Below are 27,308 nucleotides of genomic sequence, written 5' to 3' on the forward strand. Positions count from 1 at the left end.
TTTTCACCCACAATCAATCCGACCAAGGAATTAATTAGAATAAGGATACTAAAGTGCTTTAAGTGCTGATTAGATTATTATAAGATGGCAATTACCATAAATTCATAGTTATTTCCAAATTAATTGATTATAAAGTGCTAGACAGTGCCAAGTAATTAATAATAAATAGATAATAAATAGTGTAGTTGATATAAAGAGGACCACAATTGATGGGATAAATAATTGTTAAAAACACACAGAATGCTCAGGTTAAAAGGTTTTAAGCAAGAAATGGAAAAATGCAGGGGGTGGAGTTGTCCCAAAAGCTGCTACCTGAATTGTTTTCTATCCCTGGGACACCACAAAGATAAGGAGGCAGAGTATCCGGGACTGTGGTCTTGTTTATTAATCTAAATCCTATTCTGAGGAGAGACTAAGTAAAAAACCACAAATCCACGGGCTCTTGTGAGCTTTAGTAGCAGAGAAGAGAGAGATACCCGAGCACTAGGTAGAAGTATATTTCCTTCCCACCCCTTCTATTCCGTTTCCCAAAGACCGAAATTATTCTAAAATTTTAAGTTAAAAGGATTCCAAACGCCTTTGGAATCCTTTTAACTTAAAATTTTAGAATAATTTCGGTGGGAATGGGGTGGGAAGGAAATATACTTCTACCTAGTGCTCGGGTATCTCTCTCTTCTCTGCTACTAAAGCTCACAAGAGCCCGTGGATTTGTGGTTTTTTAGGGTTACTTAGTCTCTCCTCAGAATAGGATTTAGATTAATAAACAAGACCACAGTCCCGGATACTCTGCCTCCTTATCTTTGTGGTGTCCCAGGGATAGAAAACAATTCAGGTAGCAGCTTTTGGGACAACTCCACCCCCTGCATTTTTCCATTTCTTGCTTAAAACCTTTTAACCTGAGCATTCTGTGTGTTTTTAACAATTATTTATCCCATCAATTGTGGTCCTCTTTATATCAACTACACTATTTATTATCTATTTATTATTAATTACTTGGCACTGTCTAGCACTTTATAATCAATTAATTTGGAAATAACTATGAATTTATGGTAATTGCCATCTTATAATAATCTAATCAGCACTTAAAGCACTTTAGTATCCTTATTCTAATTAATTCCTTGGTCGGATTGATTGTGGGTGAAAACATAAGGTACCTGATAATACACTGTATCATAAGGCTATTAATTTGTGCGAAGTATTAATTGTATCAAGTATTTATTAACCTTTAAGTTAAAGTATAATCAATAGAATAAATTTTTATAGCACTTGCACTTTAATGTAATCTTATTTTGTTAAAACCAAGCACATCATTAATTTTATTGGTTAGTGATTGCCTTCAGCAATCACAAAATACTTAATAGGTAGTTTAACATTTGAGGAACTGCTGTACGAGTGGGAGGCAATTGGGGTTCTTTTTCTCTTTTTTATAGAATTAATTGAAATCACTGACTTAGGTCAGACCTCTGCCTCCGCCGTGGGTTTAAATTAAGTTTGAAAGGATCACCTTGTTTTTGTATGTTATCATACCTGCAAATTTTAAGACAGGGAACAAAGTAAACTGCTGATGTTGACCTGTTAGGTGAGCTATGGTAAAATTATTTTCTTTTAGTTTCACAATGTATTGCATCATCTGCAATTTCCATAAAAATACTATCATTCCTCCATTCACCAAAAATAGCCAAATACAATGTATATTTTACATTGTCGTTTACCTGCTATAATATGATGGGAGTTTGGCTCAGTAGCTGCAATACGTTTAGAGAAATAAGATCATCTGCAGCTGGGAAACCTGCCAGACAAGATCGTTTACAGCTCTAAAGCCTTGCTAAGCAAATAACTGATAAATTTAGAATACATCTGTAAAACATTCTTTGCACAACCCTTGGAGAACACATTATATAAAAAGAAACATCTTATGTAAAAGTAGTTCTTGTTATGCAAATATATTAACGTTAAATACACATGATCCAGAGCCCTATATGGAGGAGAACTAAAACAAATGGTGGCTACATAAACTAAAATCTCTTACTCCAAACAGATTAAACAGAGATTATAAACTGGGATTATGCCCTATACTTATTCATGTAAATTTTAATGTGTAATAAATGCTCTAAACGGTTTGCATCTAAAATAATAAATATTTAATACAGGATTTTGTGATATGTAAAAGGCATGCTTTATCGCATTTCCTAGGAACCATGATGATGTCACTTGCTGTACTGGGCTTTTCAACTCTTTAGGATAGACCTGTAGCAGTTGATACTTTTGCATAGCTTTATAAAGGGCATGTTGCAGATGGATTTAATACACTTTTGCTATTTAAAATAGTGAGCACTGCTTATTTTTGTGTAAGAATATATATATATATATCACTGTTTTTATTATCATTTTAAGGATATTTATAGAATAAGTAAAATAATACATATACAGTATTGTATGCCACTTCAAAGTGTATTTGAATATATTTATATAATGTATTCTCTGATGCTAACCAGCTGTAATATATCAGGATTGTTAAGCTTGAAGTATCTCTCAATGAACTGGAGGAATTGCGAGGTGACAGTCTTTTGCAGTTTGTGAACCTTTTAGAATTGGATGCTTCACTCAATTCTCTCACCAGGTAAGAAAAGGCTCAAGCAAACTTTTTCAGAGATGAAATCCTATATTCAGAGATCTGCAAAACTACTCTTCAGTTCATATATTTTACTTGATAGAATATTGTTTTGTTTGAAAATGCAGCCTGTGAAAACATTGCAAAACTTCATGGCTATAAATGTATACCAAGACCTGAACTAACTTAGGCTATTCCATAAGTATGATTACAAAGGGCTGCTTCCCTGACTCTTATCTAGAACAGGCCAGATAGCAATGTTCAATAATGTAAGCAATGAACATCTGGGGTACAATAGGGAGCCACACAGTATGTAAATGGCCACAGATAATACAGTCTGGATATACAGTATATATGTCTATCAACAAATTGGTTTAGTTTTAGAGTTACTCCTTCTTCAAATTACAGTTCATTAAAAAATACGAATAAAAAAATCAGGACCTGTGAAGAAAAAAACCCAGACTACCTCAAATTCATTTTTATTCAGCATTTTTATTGGGTCAACAAGCTCAAAAAATGTTGAAAAACTTGAATTGAATTAATACAATTGCATTCACCCTAGGACAGCTTCCATTGACTTCTACATTACCTTGCAAGCTTTCAAATGGTGAAATTTTATATTACTGTTTTTGCAGGTTTTACCCCTCTCCTTATGATATTTAGCACAAAGAAATTGAAATTGCAGGAAGAGCCACTTAATGTGATTTTTTTCTGTAATTGGTAGAAGTGGATTGTGGTTCATGGTTTGTCATTAATGCTAATGTTACACATGGGGGCACATTTACTAAGGGTCGAATATTGAAGGATAATAAACCCTCAAATTCGACCCTCGAGGTAAAATCCTACAAATTAGAATATTGAATTCGTAGGATTTACCGCAAATCCTACAATCGAATGATTGAGTGAAAAATCAATTCGAAGGATTTCCTTCGATCAAAAAACCTTAGAAAAGTAATGGGGAAGGTCCCCATAGGCTAACATTGTACCTCGGTAGGTTTAAACTACCGAAGTATGTAGTCAAAGTTTTTTTTAAAGAGACAGTACTTCGACTATCGAATCGTTCGAGTCGTAGTCGAAGGTCGTAGTAGCCTATTCGATGGCCGAAGTACCCAAAAAAAAACCTTTGAAATTCGAAGTTTCTTTACATGGTGTTTTTATGCTGTGTTTTTTAAAATCCCCTGAATGGAATAATTACACCAGTGCATAAACACAAGAAGATTCAAGCTGATTTCAGCCAGGCATTTGCTTGTAACTTTCCCATACTCATACTTTCCCATACTTTCACAACAGCACCAGATCAGCAGAACAATGGACAGGTAACAAGATAGCTCACTGACGCCTGCATTGCTAAAATGCTCTCATGCCCCACCTTGTAGATATGAGAACAGAACCCAATAGTAAAAATCCAAGTCCCAACATGACCCCTCCAGTTACACTGAGTAGTAAAAACAATAGCTTTTCTGAAAACAGTTTCATTGTGAAGTGCTGGTTCTTTCTGAAAGCTCAGGATTATACACAATGCACTAAGATGGCTGCCAATATTACAGCTAGAAAAATAAATCTGTTGTTTCAGGAATAATATTTTATATGGTAGAGTGAATTATTTGTAAACAGCGTAATTTAGAAATAAAAACAACACCATAAAATCATGACAGAATCCCTTCAAGTACTATTGGAGTACCTTTTCATATGCCTGCTAATACCTGTGTATTGTCAGTATCAAGTAGTTGCTGCACCCGCAATAGTTCCCTTGAAAGCCCCCCTCAAAGCCGTCATCTTTTGTGCAGTTTCAGTGACACTGGGCTGGGGGCGGCACGATCCTTCCATAGGCTAGTTACAAATGAAACAGGACTTCAGCCTATGGAAGGATCACTCCGCCCCCAGCCCAGTGTCATGGAAGCAAGACAGAAGATCAGTTAGTAGTGTCAGCAGGTCAGCTGTGCAAAGGTTCGCTGGGCTGGGGGAGGCTTTGAGGGGGGCTTTCAAAGGAATATTGCGGGTGCAGCAACTACTTGATACTGACACGTTCCTATGATTTTCTATGATATTGCACGGTCTCTCACTTTTGGTGGATGGCCTGTTCATGGCAGATTTAGAGCTGTGCAAATTTCTTTTTCTTAATGATTGATTTAGCTGTACTGCAAGGGATATTCAGTGACTTAGAAATGTTCTTGTATCCGTCCACTAACTTGTTCTTTTCAATGAACTTGCATTGAGTTGTTTGGAGTGCTCTTTGTCGTCATAGTGTAGGTTATGTCCAGATACCAAGTCATCAGAAGCTTGACCTTTTAGATAAATGTGTATCTATGCTACAACCTCTTGACTACACACCATTTAACAAATGATCTAACTTTGGAGAAGAACTGGCTGCACTAGTGATGATTTAGATGTGAAGAAGGTATATATGAAATCAGATATATTGTGGTTTGTATTGCAATTAATTCAAATAATTTTGAAGAGATCTGATTTCGCTTTGATACTAATTATTCAATGTTGTTTGACCATAGAAGCTCTTGTTTTATAGACACTGCATATATTTTGATTAAACGTATTCTTTCTTTTTTACCCAGTATTGATGGAGTTGGAGTTTTAGCTAATCTGGTTGTTCTAAACCTCAGTTACAATGCAATTAAACAAGTGAAAGCTATTGGTAAATGTACACATCTTGCAATCCTCAATATTTCACATAACCAAATAACTACTCTTAAGGACTTTTCAACGTTGACAAACCTTGCGCAGCTGCATTTAGACTCAAATAAGGTAATTAATTAATAATAAAAAATCCCTCTACATTGTGCTTTTCAAGGACATTTTATTAATATAATACAATACTATATAAATCTATGTATGAACTATCTGCCTGTTAATACCACCAGAATATGAATTTATTCCCAAACTGTTTGACAACTCCTGTCCCCTAGTGTTACCTTAATTGTGCATTGGCAGAATATTCCATCTTGAACATAGTGTGTTCCAGTTGGCTAAGGCACTAATTTACAAATACACAGTACCAATGCCACAATCAATGGGTCCCGTATGCCTAAAAGTGGCCATACACGGGCAGAAAGCTGTCCACATCAGTCCTTTAGACTGATTTGTGTTATACCCACACCCCTCAGCACTCCAAGGGTGCCTTTCAGTTTATTTTCTTTTCACTGTATCACTTTCTTTATGTTTTAATTGCACTATATTTGGGTAAATTCTTCCTTAAAATTTGAAAGAGAGAAGAACAGGATGGGAGGTAAGAGAAAGAAGGCATTACACTTTAATTGCATATCACCTGTATGGCTTCAAGTTATACAGTTATTATGTAACAGACACACACATTTCTTGCTAGGAATATGGTATGAAATGACATGCATGTTTATATTACTGTTAACATAACCACACTTAAATAAATATGTAGTTGTCCATTGTAAGCCAGAATGACCCAATAAAGCGCAGACTCCAATACAGAGGGTTTGTATTTATACAGACACTGTCTCTTAAATGTGGCTAAACTATATTAGCAAATCTGCTCTTCCCACTCTAATGATTGTATTCAACAACTAACTTATTTTGTATCTTTTTGTCCTGAGCCTCAAATTATTTGTACAGGAGAACACCACTTAATACACTTAGATATTTAGATAGGAAAAGCCACTCCTGCAAATTTACGTACCTGAACTTCTAAAATAGGCTTAACTGTTATAGAAGTATTTACACTAAAGGGCTTCTGGCATGACTCTGGGATTCTCTATATCTATCTATTGTTATTTTGGACCATGATCCATTAACTACTTTAGACGGTCAAATATCTATAGATGATTGCAGATGGTCCCTCAATCCAGTATGGCTAGACATATTAAGTAATGATAAACAACTATGTAATACAATCCAAGATTTTTTCATGGTATACAGATTCTGTGAGACCATTGGCAGTATGGGATATATTTAAAGCATAAATTTGAGAGGGTTATACACGTGGAAACCGAATGCAGTCAAACGTAAGATAAGTACAGAGTCTTTTAAAATACTTACCACACCACTTCCAGAGCCTCTGTCAGAGCCATAGTTGGCTCTGACTGGCTGACCAAAAAGGCTACTAAGAAGAGAGGGAAAAGCCAGCTGAAAGGTAATAAGGGAACTTGCCAGCTGCTATCCTGGCCTAGTGGTTAAGATGTTAGGCTCCACCTGGATTCAAGCCAGGAATCTTCAGGTTTCTGATTCCTCTCTATAACAACTAGGCCAGGAGAGCAGCTGGCAAGTTCCCTCATTACCTTTCACCTGTATTTTTCCTTGCTTCTTAGCAGCCTTATTGGCCAATCAGAGCCAACTAAACCCTATATATAACCCTCCACCCGCATAATTTCCTGGTCTAAGCATTGTGTCAGGCATTTAAGGGGAAATCCACAAAGCATGGATCTGATGGGTGGTGAGTCTTTAAGGCAAGGGACTGTTTGGGAGAAAGCTGGACCGACTGGAGTGGGACAGAACAGAAGCAAGGCAAGACTCAAAGCTAGGAACAGACAGGAACAGGACAGAACCAAGGCAAGGGATGCTAGAGCAAGGGACAAGCCACAGTACTCAAGACAAAACTACCTCAATGCACAGGCTTTGAAGCAATGAGTGTTATATAGGTCATATTTGACTCAATTTGCCCAATGTTGATAAATGACCCCCAATGTATTTTCTTACATGTGGTGGTTGGCATATATTTAAAAAAAAAGTTTAGCTCCCTAGTAATAACTGAGCTGATTGAGGGTGTCCACCACAACCACACAAATGCAATAGCATCACTTTTAATTAAGTTTTATATAAATCTTTATGAGTCTAACTACTGAAAATTAGATAGAGAACTTCTTAGTTGAGCTATAACTCCCAAATATCCCTGAAGAACATAAAGCTTATTTGGAGACAATTTGCTTTGTAGACACATCTAACATTAGAATTCTGGAGGGGAGAAAGTTACTTCATGGTTACAAAATATGGTGGTTTAGTACAGAAATTATCATTTTTCACATTGCAAGGTGTTTGTAAATGGGATTTTTCATTTTATTGTTTTTAAAAGCCTTATGTACAATTTATGCATTGTCGTAGTCTGTATTCTACCCTTTTACAAAGAAACACAATGCACTCTAATTGGGATTATGTTTTAAAAGAAATATTGTTTTGCCACTGGAAGTTACCCCTTAAAAAAAAAACTAGAAACTGACCCTCAGACATATTGTTTCTGTTCTCCAGTTAGAATCCTTAGATGGTATTCAGTACCTCTCCCAGCTCCATGAGTTGTACGTAGAGAATAATGAAATATCAAGTCTTCTCCCACTATCTTCTTCGTTGACACTCAATGTACTTGATGCTTCCAATAACAAGATTCAGTCTCTCGTAGAAACAGTGCATGTTCTGAGTGGATTATACCAACTTACACAGCTGAAACTGAAAGTGAGTAAGCAATGTTTACCTTATATCCAAACATCTTACAATATCTACATCGATATTTATTAATATATTGAGAAAAAATAATTTTTCAGTTGTCTGCATTTTGTTGGCTGCCATGTTCGAGTATAATTTTTGAGGACTGAGAATTTTACACTTCATATATCTGTGCAATATGTTGGTGCTCTAAAAATACACGTTAATAATATCTAAAAGCGATTTTATTGCCCTTTTGGTAGGTACAGAGAACATTATTTAACAAATACCTTTAAAGTATAAGTATACCCCCAGAATGAATACTTAACCTACTGATATATCATATTAAGTGGCCTATTAAAGAATCTTACCAAACTGGAATATAGATATTAGTAAATATTGCCCTTTTACATCTCATACCTTGAGCCACCATTTCGTGATGGTCAGAAATACTGCAGCTATAACTGTAACAGGAAGTGTGATAGCAATAGACAAAACTTTGCCCAATAATTGGCTCATGTGATGTTACATATATGTGTGCCCTAACATGTATAAGTTTGTTTGTGTGTACTGTGAATAGTACAATCCCAGAGAGAGTTCTTAGTACTTAAAATGCCAATTTTCTTTTTAGGATTAACCAATGGCACATACTCCTAGACGAGTATATTTTTGTGAAAATTGTTCATTTAGTTAAAGCTGGGTTTTAGATTTTACATATGGGATGTTTTATTCAATATATTTTTATAGAGGCCTATATTGTTTGGGGTATATTTTTTCTTTTTATTCCCCATATTCCTCATATTTAATAAAAGGCATTGCCTTTGCCCAGTTGCAGTAACCTATAACAACCAATAAGATATTTGTTTTTGAACAGGTGAGCAGTGAATGCTATTTGCTTATTGGTTTCTATAAATGAATGCCCCTGAGCAAATGTAGTTCCTTTTATTATATATTACAAATTATTCAACATATTGGTATGCTATCCGCTTGCTTTATCTCTGGTTGAAAACAGTTATAAAGATGCTGTTCAATATCTGGCAGCCTAGTGTTTTCTAAAACAGCAACCCAGCTGACAAAGATGTTATAAATCTGTGCTTTACAACTTTATAATATGTATTAAACTACATATCATACATCATGTTCAAGGTACAAATAATACTGAAATAATAATGTTATACAAAGAAGTCTGTGGACCCATTAAAGGGGTTGTTCACCTTTGAGTAAACTTTTAGTATGATGTAGAGAATGATATTTAAAGACAATTAGCATTCGATTTTCATTTTCTATTATTTGTGTTTTTTGAGTTAGTTAGCTTTTTATTCAGCAGCTCTCCAGTTTGCAATTTTAGCATTCTGTTTTATAGGGTCCAAATTATCATAGCAACCATGCATTGATTTGAATAAGAGACTATAATATGAATTGGAGAGGGTCTGAATAGAAAGATGTGTAATAACAAGTAGCAATAACAATGTGTAGCCTTACAGAGCATTTGTTTTAGATGGGGTCAATGACCCCCATTTAAAAGCTGGAAAGAGTCCAAAAAAGAAAATAATTTACAAACTATACAAAATAAATAATGACAACCACTTGAAAAGTTTCTTAGAATAGCATTCTAAATATTAACTTAAAGGTGAACAACCACTTTAAGCATACTTGAAACCATAAAAATCACTGGAGGGCCACATCTTGGCAGCAGACCTTTAGTTGGCCAGCCCTGTTCTAAACAAAAATGCATAATTTATTGTTACGTTTTACCTTTTAATTTTCTCCCTGCAGGGAAACCTTTTAACACATGATAACAGATACTCTACAGCAATCAAGCAGAACACCATGGTACAGATCTTGGACAATCATCTACTTAAAGTGCCAACAAACATCCAAAACATATCAAAACATCACTTGCCACTGAGAGACTCAATGGACCACTTAATAGAAGGAGGCTATACAAGGGAAGGGCTAAAGGATATAGCAAAGCAAAGCTTTATGGAAAAGTTACAGAGTAAGCACAAGGAGACAGAGAATAGAATCCACCATTTCCATGGTAGAATATTGTGAGTATATTTTGCCATCAATCATTATTACTTATTTTCTTTAATTCTTTAAATGTATTTCTGTTCTTTAATGTATTTAAAAAGCTTTAAACTTTTACCTAAGAATATTTGATAAGTGTATGATACCTGCCCGGTAGGGATAGTTTTGGTAATATACATTGGCTGGAAAACTGCCAACTTGGTAAAAAGAGGCAGTAAACAGCTATTAAACTCAGTTTTGTTTGAAACTCTTATCGGGCAACATACACATTTCATTTTAATTCTGGGACAGAATAATACTTTGTAATATATCGAAATATATATATATTTGTAAATATATATGTAAAGATGTTTCGATCTTATAGTTTTGCTGCCTCCCCCCTAGATATGCTCACAAACTGGCAAAAAACAAAGGGTTGTAGAACAAAAGGCATTGAGTTTTTACTATCCTAAGGCAAGCAGTTATAATACTTTAATTCATAAGTATAACGTAAAACATTTAGAGGTCGATTTAGTAAATTTTGAGTTGTGGGAAGAAAAACCACTTCTAAACTTTTTTCCCTTTATTGAGTTTTTCCCCTCAATTGCTAGCATATTTTAAAATACTGCATTGTTGCATTCATTTTACTATGGCTAGTGACTGTTTTAATAAACTCAACAAAAACAAATTTGCTTTAATGTTCAGATAGCTTTCAGGCAGTTTTTATTTAGTTTGATAAATCTAAAAAAAATTAAAACATTCAAGATGCAGAAAAAATGTGATCTAAATATTTCTAACATTGCATAAGTGCAGTAATCTTTAATGCAAACTGTAAGGTTGTGCTGAATTGCACACTTTGCATTTATATTTGACAGAAGTCAGTGGGAACAAATTACATATTTTAGCCCGTGCACCAGATTAGCACTACAGATTAGCACTACAGATTAGCACTACAGATTAGCACTACAGATTAGCACTACAGATTAGCACTACAGGTGCATCTAGTTGAACTGAAGTCTGTAGCGCAAATAAGACTTTAGGCATACGTAATTTCATATCCTCTTGCATGAACTAAAATCTTCAAATTATTTATATTTACAAGTGCAATCTGTAGGGCTTTAAATTATGGTGTATTAGTTTAGATATCTAAATTCATTGGATTAAATTAAATTTGAAAATAGGATAGAAGATACATATTAGTTGTAGGTAAAATAGTTATAGACTTTAACACAATGATTAGATAAAAGAGGGGGAGGGAGATAAAACTTATACAATATACATGTGTGTGTGTATATACATATAAGACATATAGAAAATAGGTCTGTGGTGTTCATCTGTTTCAACCACGAGGATAGAAAGGGTACATATACTGATTAATAATGCTATTAATATGTGGTCTTTATCCTAATAAAATTACACTGTCAAACAAGACATTTATAGAAGACTGGAGGGAAAGCTTCCCAGGGAAAGTGAATATCTTTTCCTTCTCACATATGGGACATTTAAGATGTTTCATTGTAAAGAACTTCTCAGTTTTCCACCTACAGTACTTCACATTTTGCAGAGTTGAATTTCTGACGTTTTACTCAGAATTTCTTGCACAATTTCAGCACGATTGTGGCCATGAGGAGGTATTGCAATAAAAATTTGGAATTACATTATATCTGGCACTTCCAAATTACATCTTTAGGCACAGGTATGCTGCTTGTATTGATGCAGCCCACTGTGAGAAACCCTGCAGCTTTTGCCACCTTTGAGGTACAAGCAAAACTATGCAGATCTATAAGGCATGTGTTTGAATGCATGTGCCTTATAATGACTGAATTGCATAATAAATGCAATGATCATTTTTGCACAAGCAACTGTGGTTGCTGTCAAGTTTAGACTTAGAGTGATGTGACAGAAAGGGAGTACTGCTTCATCAGTTGCAAAAGGATTGACCATAGCATTGCTGGATGTAAAGGAGAAGATAACTTCTGTAAGGCAGAATTCCCTACATCAATATTATTGACCACCAAAGAAAGTCCAAGTCCATGACATCTTGAAAGAAAAAAAGCTAATCTATGCAATACATAATGAATAAAAGTAGCTTTAGAAAAGTTAAGAGAATAAAGGTAACACAATGATGAAACAGAATAGCTTTGGAGAAAAAAAATTGCAGTTGGACGAAATCGTCACAATTATTAATTCCAATTATAATGCCACTGCAGCATGGACACTCATTTGAAATACTTTGTGTGGTACAGGGAACTGCAGGAAGACCTGAAGGACTATGAACATACTCTAAGAGCAGAAATGCAGAGCTGCATAAGGTAAAAAGAAAGTTATCCTGTCTACAGATGCATATACATTAAAGGGGAACTCCGCAAAAATATAACTTTTGAAGGTAAACATAATTTCAAGCAACTTTGAAGTATACATCAATTAAAAAATATGGAGTCTTTTCATGATTTTTAATGGTTTGGAACCATTCCATAAGCCTAGCCCCTTGTTCTCCTGCTGATCTGTCTGACTACTTTGAGTTTAGTTCTGTTGCTTTGTATCAGCAGCCACCTGTTCTTAGTCTGCATCCTCCAAACCCCACAATTCCCTGCACACGTGATTTCAATAAGGCAAGGAACATCACAGTGCAATGCATTGTGGGTTATGTAGTTCCTTCATGCTGTCTGTAAACTGTGACATTGTTACAATTTGTAACATCAGTGTTTAGTCCCTCCTTCCCTGCCAGGATTTCAAATGATGCAGAAGGAGAAGAACTGTTAAACAGCTGAATTTCAGCATAGACAATGGCATTTATTCATACTTTTTGAAGAAACAGGTAACTGTGATGAGTATATTAGGGGTTTTTGTGTTATGTGGGCATCTTTATCAAAGTTTGGTTTAGAAGCCGGAGTTCCCCATTAATATCACTTTGTAGTGGAAATCTCTGCAGCATATCACAGGACAAATTTAATTGTTTCCATTAATTTCCATAATGTACAATAGCAGTCCTCCTATACCAGACAGACTGTTGATGCCAAAGCATGTACTGTGGTAGCTGAGCAGTAAAAGTGGAGCAACCACATCACATGCTTGACATGTAACTGCTGTTATACTTTGTTACAAGCAGAGTAAGTTATTCGTAACTTTATCTTAAAGGACCAGTCAACACCAAAATAATTTTGCCTAATAAAAGATACCAACATTCTAAGCAACTTTGCAATATACATTCATTACAAATTTTCTATTTTTTTTTAAGTTATTTGTATATGTATTGCTATTGAAAGCAGTGTTTGTCTCTTTCTATTCTCTGCAGTGGTGGTTCAGACTGTTGATACAATGTAAGACAAAGCAGCTGATTAACAGACCCGTCTTTGCTGCAGAACTAAGGCTTTTGCAACATCGTTTAAAAAGTAACAACCAGGAGTTAAGCAAATGCTGCTTTCAATAGCAATTGTTTTTACATATTTTGAAAGCAATGAAAAAGTTTGATAAATATATATTGGAAAGTTGCTATTATTAGGCAAATTTTTATTTTGGGGTTGACTTGCCCTTTAAATGCAGTTTGCATGGAGTCACATATTAGCTGAAGACTTCTTAAAGCCACATTAATTGCAGAAAGACTAGAGCCTATGGTGCAACTTTGGAATCCCTTCAGCCTGTCAAAATATATTTTTATCCAAGTATAGGAGAAGGATAATACTATACCTATACTTGGATCCTTTGCAGCAGTTGCAGCACAGAGCAACTATTAAGGAATTGGACGCATACCATTTGGAAAAGCTGTGCTACCCACCATCCCCCTCTTCTATTTGGAAAATATATTTTTAATTGCCAGAGGTTTGCAATAGATAATTAAATTACTATGTGCAAATGCTGTAGTAATGCAACAGTCGTTAATCATCTTGCTAGCGCTTTTCTCTTGTTGTGGAGTCAGAAATTCATCTAGTTTATCTTGCATTTCATCATTCTTTAGGTACATTGATGCCCTCCCACAGGAAAACTTTAACAGTATTGAACCATCTAAGGTGCCAAGAGCAATGGAGCAGTATTTATTTACTAAATTCTGGGATGGGTGGGAGCATGGGAAACGAAAACCTCAAAATTTGCCATTTAAAGAACTGAAAAATCCAGAAGAGGTAGGTTTTAACACTAGTAAAAAGCAAAAGTTCTGATAAAATGAAAATTTGATGAACTATTGCATATTATTGCTTAGTGCTATGCTCTTTATATCACAATGGATGGGACAGCTCTAGAATTCTGATTATTTAAAGGGGACCTGTCATCTGAAAAAAATATTAAAAATCCTATTTAATCACGTTTGTCAAGCAAAATAAACTTAAATTACACTATATAACTTATTTGAATATTATTTCCTTCAGTCTGGGAACATATAATTATAGCAAGCAGGCAGGAGCCATTTTGTGGACACTGTTATTAAGACAAGCCTTGCATCATCTCAGAATCTTGTTTGTGCATCAGAATGGGAGACCTGATGTCCATCCCAATGAACTGGCTACACAATTAAATAGTGTAGCCAGACAGAGGAGGGGCAGGCAATATTTGATTGACAGCTAAGATTTTTAAATGAGTTTACAACAGCTATGATATGCTTTAATAAAAAAATGAATTTGGATTTCATGTTTAATTTGAAAAGGACTTTTATTATACAGATTTTTATGTCTGGTCGGCAGGTCCACTTTAAGGACAGATTCTATACTATCTGCATAACAATTCTAGTCCTGACATACATTAAAACATTTAAAAGCATGTCTCTGGTGCTTGATGACAAATCTTGATTTCTTCAAATACCCCTACCCCATATGTGCTTTTTGGTTTATGCTCTGCCAAAGTCTAACTATAGACCGCAATCTGTATCTGCATAGAACAATTCAATGGATGCCAACTATTGGTTTAATTTATTAGCAAGATGTTGTATGGATATGGAAAACACATTAAAGGGGTTTAAAGGATAGTTATTCAAATATTGTGCAGCTGCACCAGTGAGCTGGTATGTGTCGGCAAGATAAGCTTTCTAAAATGCTTGAATGATGAATGACAGTTCAAGTACACTACTTTCAGCTGAAGATAAGTAAAAAATTATTTCACATATCATATACTTCAACAAAAGGTTGTTTTTACTTGAATTGAAATTTACGTTGCTGCCATAATGCTGCCATATTCACATACATTAGGTCATTCTTGCTTTTTTATGCTTTTTTACAAGATTCATTAAGTAAAAAAAAGTATTTTTTTAGTTACTTATATAAACAAAGTGCATATGCATGCAGATAAATAATATACAGATTTATATTACTTGAAACTTACTGAAACACAGCCGAAAAAGCCTGTAGAAATGGAAATTTTACATTTTAGGAAAAATTTCGTGGTTTTTTTGTCCACTGTGAATTCTTTGTGTAAAAAAATCAGAATGGATTGATCAAAATACATTTTCTTATGTGCTTTTAATATTTTTAGAAGTCAATACTGACTTTCAGAAAAAAAAATTGATAACTGAGAAACATGACATTTTCCATGGTATTTAGCGTTTACATACAAATAAAGTTTAAAGCACAATTATCACATACTTTGGAGGAAGGAAGAAATATGTTATATTTGTTATAGAATATGTATATAGATAGTTATTGAGGAGGGGTTTTCCCATAATGTTAATTAGTAACTTTATGTATGATGATATAAAGTATAAACACAGAAGGAAATTGCCAAAAAGAACCAAATGGGTGATGGGCATTTCTACTTATACCAAATGCATTAGTCATTGGGCATTTTTTCTTGTGTTTTTCTCATGCCAAATGCATTGGAGCCAATAGCCATTTTTTCCTGTGTATTGAAGTCAATGGAAGTTTTTTCTCTTGCCAAATGCATTGAAATCAGTCTGCATTTTTTCTCAAACCGAATGCATGGAGTCAGTGGAATGTGGATGTATTTTTTTTGCCTACTGCATTGAAGTCACTGGCACTTTTTTCTTATGCCAAAATCCATTAGTCAATGGGCATTTTTTCATGCGGCAATTGCTACTGGAATCAAAGGGAAACTGTAATTATCAGGCTCGAGAAAACATATTTTTTAATTGCAAAACATAAAGCAACAACAAATTCTAGCACAGGTTCATGAAAATTGTCACCACACTTGAAACCCCCGAATCTGTATCAAGCAAAAAAATGTGCTCATCCCCATTGATGTTTAGAAAGTTCAACAAGATGTGACGGACATCACTTTCAGACAAACAGAAATCCCCTGAGGAAGCAGGATTGTGTTCCGCGAAAGGCATAGAGATTTTTGGAACTATTGATTTTAAAGGGGAGTGCACATCTGGATTCCAGGAGAGATTTTTTTAGCTTTTGAGTTTAAAGTGGACTTAATATTATGTGAGACTCTGTTCTACTCTAATTGTTACATTTGTGAGTATTTACTGTTATCTATAATTGTAATGATTTAAACAAAACTGTGTTGTTTTATATCTGGCAATTTCTGGGTGAAAACCTGACTTATTGAGGAGGTTACAATCTTTGATATTATAACCTCAAGGCACCTGGCTTTAATTGCACAACTTGAATTCATTATCAGAAAAGACCCAGTACTTTTACCACTCCAATCATATATTATTGTAGGTGGGATCAGAAGTTGCCAGTATCATTGTCCCTTGTATTTGCAGGTAAAAATAAAGTGAAAGTCGTGGATACTGATGATAAACTCTTTATAAGCTTCTATATATCAAATATAAACATCAAGACATAGCCCTACAGCTAAAATTACTCAAATGTGTCCGAAGGAGCTAGAGAGAGATGTCACATCATATGTGACAAGTAATGTTTTGGGTACCTCCTGGATGTCAGCCAGGACATCCCCTATGTATCTCATATATAAGTGAATTTTTTTTGCCTGGTAATATTATCTCATTTATTACTTAAGACAGTACATAGAGATAGATGAGGAGATAATTAAATAAAACAATCATATGCAGAACATAAAGTCTGAAGATAAAAGATAAACATCATGAGCTGCTCATTTTAAATACAATATGGTGGGTTAAGGTGGCCATAGATGCACAGATATTATCATACGAAATGAAGTTTCGTACAATATTCGGTGCGTGTATAGCAGGAGACAAGCCAACCAATATCGGCAAAAGACTTGGATATCAGTTGAATCATCGATCAGGCAGGTTGAAAAATTTTGACCAGACGCCTTTGAAGGTACCCGAACATCTGCCACGGTTTACTTCTGAATCATCAGATACAAGTCGAATTCTATTGTTTCTACCTATATATACAATGAGTCAGCTCTAAATGGTCGCAGAAAATATTGTAATTGTTACGTCTATGGCCACCTTAATTGCTTAGCTCAGTGTATTTGAATCTGATCAGGCTGCATGTGCACACACACAGCAGAGCGAGTGGAAGTCAGCCTCCTTTTTTCTTATTTGGGCTGAAAAAAAAAGCATCAAAGCACTGCAACTGCAGCTGTAACAGTCATAAAAATGCCATGTAGTTTAAAAGATTACAGCCAATCCATATGTGACCTACCCTTTTCATCCCTCTAGCCCATTAAAATATGTCAGGAATCTCCATATTCTCTCTGTTCTTCTGTACAGATGCAGCATTGTTCTCCAGAGTCATTGTTGGCAAACCACAAAAATAACATTTTTAAAATTTGTTATTGTAATTACTATTATTTTAATCCTTCATTTATACTGCACTAATAATTTCTGCAAGGCATTACAGACATTATACATTATTCTCATTAGTTCTCTTAGTTCTAGGGATGCACTGAATCCACTATTTTAGGTCTCTGCCGAATCATGAATCCTTTGTAAAAGATTTATCAGAATCCCTGAACCGGATCAGAACCCTTATTTGTACTTCCTAGTTTGTATGATGAAAAGTCATGTGATATTTTGGATTCGAATTCATTGGCTAGGCAGTTGGATTTGGCAGAATTCAAATACTACTAAAAAAGGCTGAATCTTGGCCGAATGTGAAACATATGTGAAAAAGATCTGCAGAACTTTGTGTTCTATTTTAGCAGGGTTTAACTGCACTCATATGGTGCCAAAAAATATCCTGGTGGGCCTCATCATAGAACAATACATTTTGAAGATTATTTTCAACATTTTTGGTGAAAATAGTTGCCTTTAGGATCTGATTGAACATGTACATTTGTCAGGCTGATTGACCCTTCACCTAACTTGTTAATTGTAGCACAATATAGTCTCCAGGTCATGCAGGTAAATGTCACATTATTAACCTTCTGACATTTGTGTCCAAACTCCTCTTAACATCTGTGTGGAGTAGCATTCTAGTTAGCTTTATGGGGCAGATTTATCAATAAGTGAAAGTTAGAATTCACCATTTTATAAATAGGCTTCCAAAAATTCCATAGGAATGAATAGAACCCTCTGGGGTCGTAAGTTATATATATATATATATATATATATATATATATGATATATATATGTATATATATATATGTATATATATATGTATATATATATATATATATGTATATATATATATATGTATATATATGTATATATATATATATATATGTATATATATATATGTATATATATGTATATATATATATATGTATATATATGTATATATATGTATATATATATGTATATATATGTATGTATATATATATGTATGTATATGTGTATATGTATATATATGTATGTATATATATATATGTATATGTGTGTGTATATATGTATATATATATATATATATATATATGTGTGTGTGTGTGTATGTATATATATATATATGTATATATATATATATATGTATATATATATATATATATATATATATATATATATATATATATATATATATATATGTATAATTATATGCAAATACAATGGGTATAGTTCTTACAAAAGAATCTAAACCCATTATATTCAACAGAGCTTATCTACAATTTAACCTGTGCCTTTTCTCCTTTTTTTAGATTAAATGGCTGCTCCCCCATGGCTACACAGCATCTTAAGTAAAAAAATTGATGTTTTTGATTCAGAAATGCTATGCTACTATAGTTTATAAACTATATTAGCGTTTTTGAATCAAAAACACCATTTTTTTCCAGTGAGGGCAATAGTACATTGTAGTATTTTAAACCACTTTCAGTTTTTTTGTTACTGTTCCTTTGAAGGACTGATGTAAGTTTGCAATGTAAATTCAATTTCTATTTTCAGGTGTTTCTGAGATGAATTTAATTGTAATATTGCTAATACAATGCTTTTGGCTCAACTGAGAGTCAGCCAACCAAAGGTTAACTGAACACAAGAAGTATATAGAAAATAAGCTGGCTGGCACGTTAAGTCTAAAACTGCGAATATCTCAGAAACCATGTAAAATAGAAAACACATACTTTGGGTATAGAAATAAATATGTAGCAATTCTGTTCCTGTATCTGTATGCATCTGTTTTAAGTCTTCTTTCTGGTCCTGGCAGTAAGTTGTGGTATGTTAAACTAAGCAAATAATTGGAGAGTGGGTAATTTCTATTTGTTACTGTATTTAATAAGTCTACAGTCACTGAAAATAGCAGTAATATATATTATCAAGTGTTTTAGGTTCATTGTACTAACGATAAATCTGTTTCCATTAGATAATGTCATAATCTAAATCTGTGCCAGAATTATTCACATTTTTACATTTAAGCAAGCCCTGCAGCTGTAATTGATGCATTCCAGGGCAAAATCAAACATTACCAATCTGTTACTTCTTTCTGGCCTGTACAGACATGTATTACATAGACCTCAGCAGACAGGTAGCGTTAACATTAATACCATATGCAAACAATTGTGCACCTTTAATTTTTTTTTATCTTGTTAAAGTAACACGTATATCAACAAGATTTTATGTGATGCTTGTTGTATACTGTATGTAACCAATGTGTATATGGGCTAAGATAGCACCAAGTATACAGTCTGCTAAGTTTAAAAATGGGTAGGAGCTTGTTTATAATCACTGGGCAAATTTGCACCTGGACAGTAACTCATGGCAGCCAATCCAATTTTTGCTTTCAGTGTTTACCCTGCAGCTGGCTAAAAAAAAGTTCATCACTGATTGGTTGCTGTTAGTAATTGCCAATGTCCAGATTTTACCATTGTTTCTAAATAAGCCCCATGACAGCAGGGCAAGGGAAGTGTAATGCAATTTCAATGCAAAACAGAAAAGACAATCAGAAAGAGAAAAGAATAGCAATAGCAGAACCAGGGCTCATTTACTAACATATGTATTAAATGCACAGTTTCTTGTAGCAATCAATCCGCAATTAGTTTACTAGTATACTACCAATTAGAAATGCTATGCATGAAATGGCAAGTTGTAATTTACACACTTGTAAGAATGCATGTGACATAGTCTGTTTGGAGTAGGGATGCACTGAATACACTATTTGGCATTTGACCGAATCCCCGAAACCTTAGTGAAAGAACAGAATCCGAATCCTAATTTGCATTTGCAAATTAGAGGCAGGAAAGGAAAAAGTGGAAATAAATCTTCTTTTGTAAGAGAAGTCACATGATACCCCTACCTGCCCCCAATTTACCTATGCAAATTAGGATTCGGTTCGGCCAGGCACAAGGATTCGACTGAATCTGAATCCTGCTAAAAAAGACGAATCCCGAACCGAATCCTGGATTCGGTGCATCCCTAGTTTGGAGTCAGCATGCCATTTTTTTCAAAAAGTTTTTATTTCGATTTTTAAAACAATTAATATTTATAATAATTTATAATAATAAAAGAACAGAGAGAAACTAGTGATAATGGAATCTGAAAAGGGAAAGTTGGAGGAGCGTGGGGGTAAGTTAAGCTGTTAGGGAGTGGTCAAGTAATTAGCCTAATCAAAGTCTTGCTGTGTCAACCAGGATTCAAATTTATCTGGGCAACAGTTGGCCAAGAATACCATTTTGCTTGGGTAACAAGTCATTGTCCATTTTTTTCCAGAAGAACAGAGTAGGACGAGATGTTGCCTTCCACTTCACCAGGATGGCTTTCTTAGCATAGAAGTATGCATGCTTAGGTCTCCACGTATGCCCAAAAAACAGAGATTTGGGGAAAGAATGTTAGGAAAAGTAAGGTATTCTCTATGCACGCCAATCCGTGTATAGCTTGGCACTCCCGGAAAACATGGAAAAAGGACCCACATCATTCATACAAGTAGGGCACTGGTACAAGACATCTTGATAAATATCATCTTGTAACTGTGTAGTTAGGTACACCATCTGGATTAATTTAATCTGAATGTACTTGCTTTTAGCTGACATAGTCAGTTGAGGTACCCTGTCCAATACCTCTTCCCACATTTAATTGTCTAGGTTAGTTATATTTTCACTCCACTTCCCATTTAGTTTTGGTCATAATATTAGGTTGAAGGTTCAGGGGGATAGTGCACATGTAGGTCAACACTTAAGTCAAGTCTGTCCTGCGCAGATATACCTCTAAGTTGGTTTCAGAGAGCTGGATTGGCCTCTAAATTGGGATTGGAATGCATGATAGAGTAGGATATATCTTAAAAGCATTCAGGGAGGTAACTCAAATTATTGCCTTAAAACATTAAATTGTTTACAATCTCTATTTATTGTTATGTCTGATATTATTATTATTATTAACATGTATTTATATAGCGCCAACATATTTCACAGCGCTAAGGTTTGCACTCCTGCCACTGTCAAAGTACTGATCAGGCACTAAGCTTAAGTGTGGTAGAGATCTCTTTCCCTACAAGGGGGTCCATTTTGGCAATTCTGTGCAGTTACTTTGTGACATTTTTAGCGATTAGGGGAAGTTTCCACTACTGTTTTCATTGGGATTGTAGTTCTATAGTGCTGGGATATTGCCCTGTATGGGAGTTTAGCCAAGGCTTCAAGAGAGCCAACGACCGCTACTTCCAACACATGTGCTCTGTTTTCCAGTGTGGGTGATAGCCACCAGTGAGCATAAGCCAATTGGCTAGCAAGGAATTACAGTGAGAAATTGGGCAAGGCTAACCCCCCTTTGGTGGAGGAGGCGTGTAAGGTCGTGATGAATAGTCTGGGCCACTTCTCAAGCTAGATAAAGCCTCTTACTACAGAATCTAGGGGTAGATCTATCAAAATGGAAGATTAGAGCTCACCACAGAAAAATTCACTCACTTTCTATTCATTCCTATCAGATTTTTAGAAACGTATTTATCAGTGGGCGAGTTAGAGCTCCATTTGATAGCTACAATTCTAAAAATCCCTTAGGAACAAATAGAACATGAGTGAATTTTTTGGTGGTGAGCTCTAATCTCAAATTTTGATAAATCTGCCCCTAGGTGTTTGAAGAAGTGGTGTAGGGTTACGAGGGAGTTGTGGAAAGCTTATAGGAACCTGGGTTAAAAAAAAAAATAATTTTTAGGATGTTGCCAGGAACCGACAAGGGGAGGGATTGTCAGACTGATATACTGGACATGAGGCTAGTCACAATGGAAATGATGTTGAGTTGTACTTATATTCTCCAATCCACGTGGATCGGTATCCCTAGGTGCAATTATGTAATGCACCACCTGTGAGTGTTCACCACTACCTGGAATAAAAATTAATTTGCAGTAAATACTGCTGGAGTTCCTTTTCCTTCTCTTATACCTGGATTATTTGTAGTAGTTGCAGCACAGAGCAACCATTAAAGGGATACTGTCATGGGAAAAAAATTTTTTTCCAAAACTAATCAGTTAATAGTGCTGCTCCAGCAGAATTCTGCACTGAAATCCATTTCTCAAAAGAGCAAACAGATTTTTTTATATTCAATTTTGAAATCTGACATGGGGCTAGACATTTTGTCAATTTCCCAGCTGCCCCTGGTCATGTGACTTGTGCCTGCACTTCAGGAGAGAAATACTTTCTGGCAGGCTGCTGTTTTTCCTTTTCAATGTAACTGAATGTGTCTCAGTGGGACATGGGTTTTTACTATTGAGTGCTGTACTTAGATCTACCAGGCAGCTGTTATCTTGTGTTAGGGAGCTGCTATCTGGTTACCTTCCCATTGTTCTGTTGTTTGGCTGCTGGGGGGGGAAAGGGAGGGGGTGATATCACTCTAACTTGCAGCACAGCAGTAAAGAGTGATTGAAGTTTATCAGAGCACAAGTCACATGACTTGGGGCAGCTGGGAATTTGACAAAATGTCTAGCCCCATGTCAGATTTCAAAATTGAATATAAAAAAATCTGTTTGCTCTTTTGAGAAATGGATTTCAGTGCAGAATTCTGCTGGAGCAGCACTATTAACTGATTCATTTTGGAAATTTTTTTTTTCCCATGACAGTATCCCTTTAAGGAATCGGACACAAATTGTTTGGCAAATTGTACTGACCACCATACCCCTCTTCTATTTGGACACCTGTAGTGAATGTATGGTTATAGTGCTGCCTTACGGGAGCAGAAAAATGGTATAGACTATAGATTTGGTGTAGTTTACCCGAAGGCCTGAAAAGCTACTAAACTCTTTAAGCGTCCATAGCAGTTCCTGCATGGAGCCTAATTGAGTTTGCTGGTTATAAAAATATATCCTAGACAGAATTTAAATAATACCCCATAGCCATATTAACACTATTCCGTTAATACTAGGTAATATTTTGTTTTCACTCTTGTTTTCTTTTTCATATTTTTATTTTCCATTACCGTTAGTAACCTTATGTTAATATGCCAATATTGATGACAGGGTACCGCGTGCTGCGGATGACCCACTCAAATGTTATGGTAATGCTATGATAATCAATAAAACTTTCACTAAAACAAGAGGATCCAGGCCCAGCATGACTTATACATCGACCCATCAGACGAGCGGCACATCAAAGTTTCCATTCAGTCCTTGTCCAACAGGATTTTCACTCCAATGATGGCCCGATTGATATCTCGCCAATTAGCATGCCTTTTGATGGGCCACATACACAGTCCAATAAGCTGCCACCTCAGTCTAGAGGTATCAAGTCGACAGCTTTATCAGCCTGTCTATTGCAAGATTTAGTTACAGTCAAGACCAAGGAACTGTTTTTATTAATAGGAAATGGAAGATCATTTTTAAAACTAGTATTATTTGCTTAAAATGGACTCTGAGAGATAGCCTTCTTATAATTCTGAGCTTTCTGCATATTGGGTATCCAGATAAAAGTAAAAACATGGTCCATGAGTCCTGGATTTCTTTGTCTGGTATGTCTTTTAAAATACAATCTTGTGCTCATTGTTAAATATGACAAGCAGAGACATGGGGATAATACCGTCAAGTCCAGACAATATCATTGCTTAAGGGGACAAAGGAAATAAAGAGAAAGTGATGTATGTCTATGCTGTGTTCAGGTAATAAGCCTTGGGCTCTTTGCTTATTCAAGAAATGTCTTCCATTTTGAAGCCTCAAGTGGTTAAGTGTTGGCAGAAGCACAAATGTATATACAATATTAAATAGACATAGGTTCATACAAGCTTTCCTTGGCAGCTCTGTTCTTTGTCTGGCAATGTTATTTATTAAATGTTTATGTGATACATGATAGTATATGCACCATTTACAATGATTGTAATATTCTGGTGCTTGTCAGACTCTACATTATTACAGTTACAGTGCTAAGCTGTTGTTCTGTTTATCAGTTTAAGAAGCTGACATTAATTTTCAGCACTGAGTATTACCATGATTCACAACAGAATTATGCAATAGCATTTTTTCAGTGATCACGTTTTTCAAAAAATAAAAATCCTGTGAGTTTTTTTTTTTTTTTTAATGCAGTTGAGGAAAAGTGGTGGCAAGAATTATAGTATTGGAAGCACAGTTGCTGGACAATTTTCAAAACATTTAAACGAATACATTTGGTTTTATATAGAGAGGATTGGGCAGAGATTTTGTTTTAGGTGTAGTCTACTTGTTGTCATGAATGGCACCCTATAATTCTGTCAAGCTCCCAGTCTCGGCTCATCCTTCTTCCTATAGCAGCCACCTTTGGCTTTCAGAGGAGCCCTCAGCTATTCAGAAGCCACCAGGACTTTGTGTGAGTGGAACAGAGTGAGAGCAAACTGACTCATTTATAGTGAATTGGAAACAACAGTTAGCCAGGTCCTATGGTTCAAGAGTATCTTAGAAGATGGAAGGTGATATTGGGTAATGTAACATCATCATGTGCACTCCATAACAATGCCGCATATGGACAAACGTGCAGAAGAAACTGATGTTTGTGTACACATCATAATGGGCAGAAAATTGGTCCTTACCTAAAGTTATACCCAAACAAGAAGCAAGCACATTTGCTTTATGAAGGATTTAGCGATGGGTTTAAAATTTCTTGTTCCAATTCTAATATCCCAATATTGTATGAACACCCAGAGATCGCTCAACAAAATATTGATAAGGAAAGAAGGTTAGGCAGGATTGAAGGTTCATTCTCAGAGTCGCCATTATCAGATTTTTGAGTTTCACCTCTAGGTTTAGTTCCTAAAAAGGAGTCAGGCTCTTTCAGATTGACACATCATATCTCATTCCCTAAAGAATTATCCATCAATGATGGAATTGATCCTGATTTATGTACAGTATCATATGCATTTTTTGATAAAATGCTTGAACTACTTAGGGAATGTTGTCAAGGAGCAAGGCTTGCAAAGTCCGCCTTCAGAATATTACCAGTTCATCCAAAGAGTTATCATCTTTTAGGTTTCCAGTTTATGGGAAGTTTCTACTATGATAAATTCCTCCACATGTGTTTTTCTTTATCCTGCCACTAGTTTGAAGTTTTCACAACATTTCTACAGTGAGTAGTCACATTTTTGACAATCTCAAAATCAATTATCCATTACCTTGATGATTTTTTCGGTTATGGGACCAAATTAAACTAAGACCTCTCATTTTTTTGTTAGAAATGTTTAAACTCATGGCAACACAGTTTGGAATTCCCATGTCCAAGGAAGACACAATTTCTCCCTGCCAAGTAATTCAATTTAAAGGTATAACAACTTATACCATTAAAATTAAGTTCAGGCTTCCAATGGATAAGTTGATCAAACTAAAGCAATTCGTTTAAACAGCTAGGTCTGCTAAGAAACTAACATTACAACAGTTACAATCACTGATATGGCATCTCAATTTTCCTAATAGGATTATACAGATGGATCGAGTATTTAATAAGCAATTGATTGCCCTAAAACTAGTTATTTCTAATCCCAATGGGCACATTAGAATTACAGGGGGTGTAAAGGAGGATCTTGTAATATAGGAGGAGTTTCTAGAAAGTTTCAATGGAAGGACCTGTTTTCAGTCTGATTTTGTTGAGAATGAGGCCATAGAATTGTACACTGATGCAGCTGCATCTACAGGATTTGGAGTATACCATTGGGGGCAATGGTGTGTAAGCAAATGGCCAGAAGAGTGGCACAGCATGAGTTTGACTTTTAGATATATTTCCTATCTTGGAAACCATTGAAATATGGAGTGATAGTCTGTCCGGTAGAAGAATTCTTTTCAAATGTGACAACTAGTTGTTCACATTAGTAATAACTTATTTGCCAAGTCCCTGCAGGTTATTAAAGTATTAATGCAAATTGTATTGCAAGTCTTACAGTTTAACATTGAGATAAAATAATCACATTTTCTGGGACATGAAAATACTTTAGCAGTTAAACAGAAAACAGGCATATCTTTCTATTCAAAAGTACTGAATAGAGAGGATATCACTAAGGTTAATGTTATAAGACAGTTTATTAAGGGAACAACTTTTAAAAGAAAACCTATTACCATGTCTTTATAGTTAAGTTGTTAACTGAATTGAACTATATATGTAACTCAGAATATGAGGTTAAAATGTTAAAAATATTGTTTATTTTGTATTTTTTTTGGTGCTTTAAGGCTAGGGAAAGCCATATCCCTGAAAAGATGATTAGGGGTTAAGGATATTACCGTTGTGGGATGGTAGGTTGAGAATAGTCATTTGTAGGTCAAAGACAGGCATATAATATGTAATGTAATATGGCTCCGTTCTTTTGCACACATGGGGCTCTGCCCAATAGCAGCATTTCAAGACTTCATGGCAATAAGATGCCAGAACTCAGGCCCACTTTTCATACACAACAATGGAGAATATCTATCCAGATTTCAATTTGACCAAGTTCTAAAAATGAGTATCAACAGCTTAGGTCTCATGGCTTCTTTCAGAAACGGGGCTGCTACCAAGTTGGCATTATTTGATTTTCAAGAGAGTGTCATCAAGGACACAGGCAAATGGAATTCTAATAGGTATAAAATATACTTTTGCCCAGGTAAGGCAGACTTATTGTAATAGTCTCACTTTACCA

At 35.1% G+C, this 27,308-nt stretch overlaps 1 protein-coding gene across 1 annotated transcript in view; it reads left to right on the forward strand.

The window, feature by feature from the left end:
* Positions 1–1,038: 1,038 nt before the first annotated feature.
* Positions 1,039–27,308, forward strand: part of LOC121401240 (leucine-rich repeat neuronal protein 1-like) — a 29,461-nt gene continuing 3,191 nt past the window's right edge. The window contains exons 1-7 of the mRNA XM_041585575.1: positions 1,039–1,049; positions 2,510–2,620; positions 5,182–5,371; positions 7,835–8,035; positions 9,782–10,056; positions 12,262–12,327; positions 13,971–14,133. Coding sequence (XP_041441509.1) covers positions 1,039–1,049; positions 2,510–2,620; positions 5,182–5,371; positions 7,835–8,035; positions 9,782–10,056; positions 12,262–12,327; positions 13,971–14,133 — 1,017 coding nt within the window. The remainder of the gene's footprint in view (positions 1,050–2,509; positions 2,621–5,181; positions 5,372–7,834; positions 8,036–9,781; positions 10,057–12,261; positions 12,328–13,970; positions 14,134–27,308) is intronic.

The sequence above is a fragment of the Xenopus laevis genome, chromosome 3L (genome assembly GCF_017654675.1).
Source record: "Xenopus laevis strain J_2021 chromosome 3L, Xenopus_laevis_v10.1, whole genome shotgun sequence".
NCBI classification, from domain to species: domain Eukaryota; kingdom Metazoa; phylum Chordata; class Amphibia; order Anura; family Pipidae; genus Xenopus; species Xenopus laevis.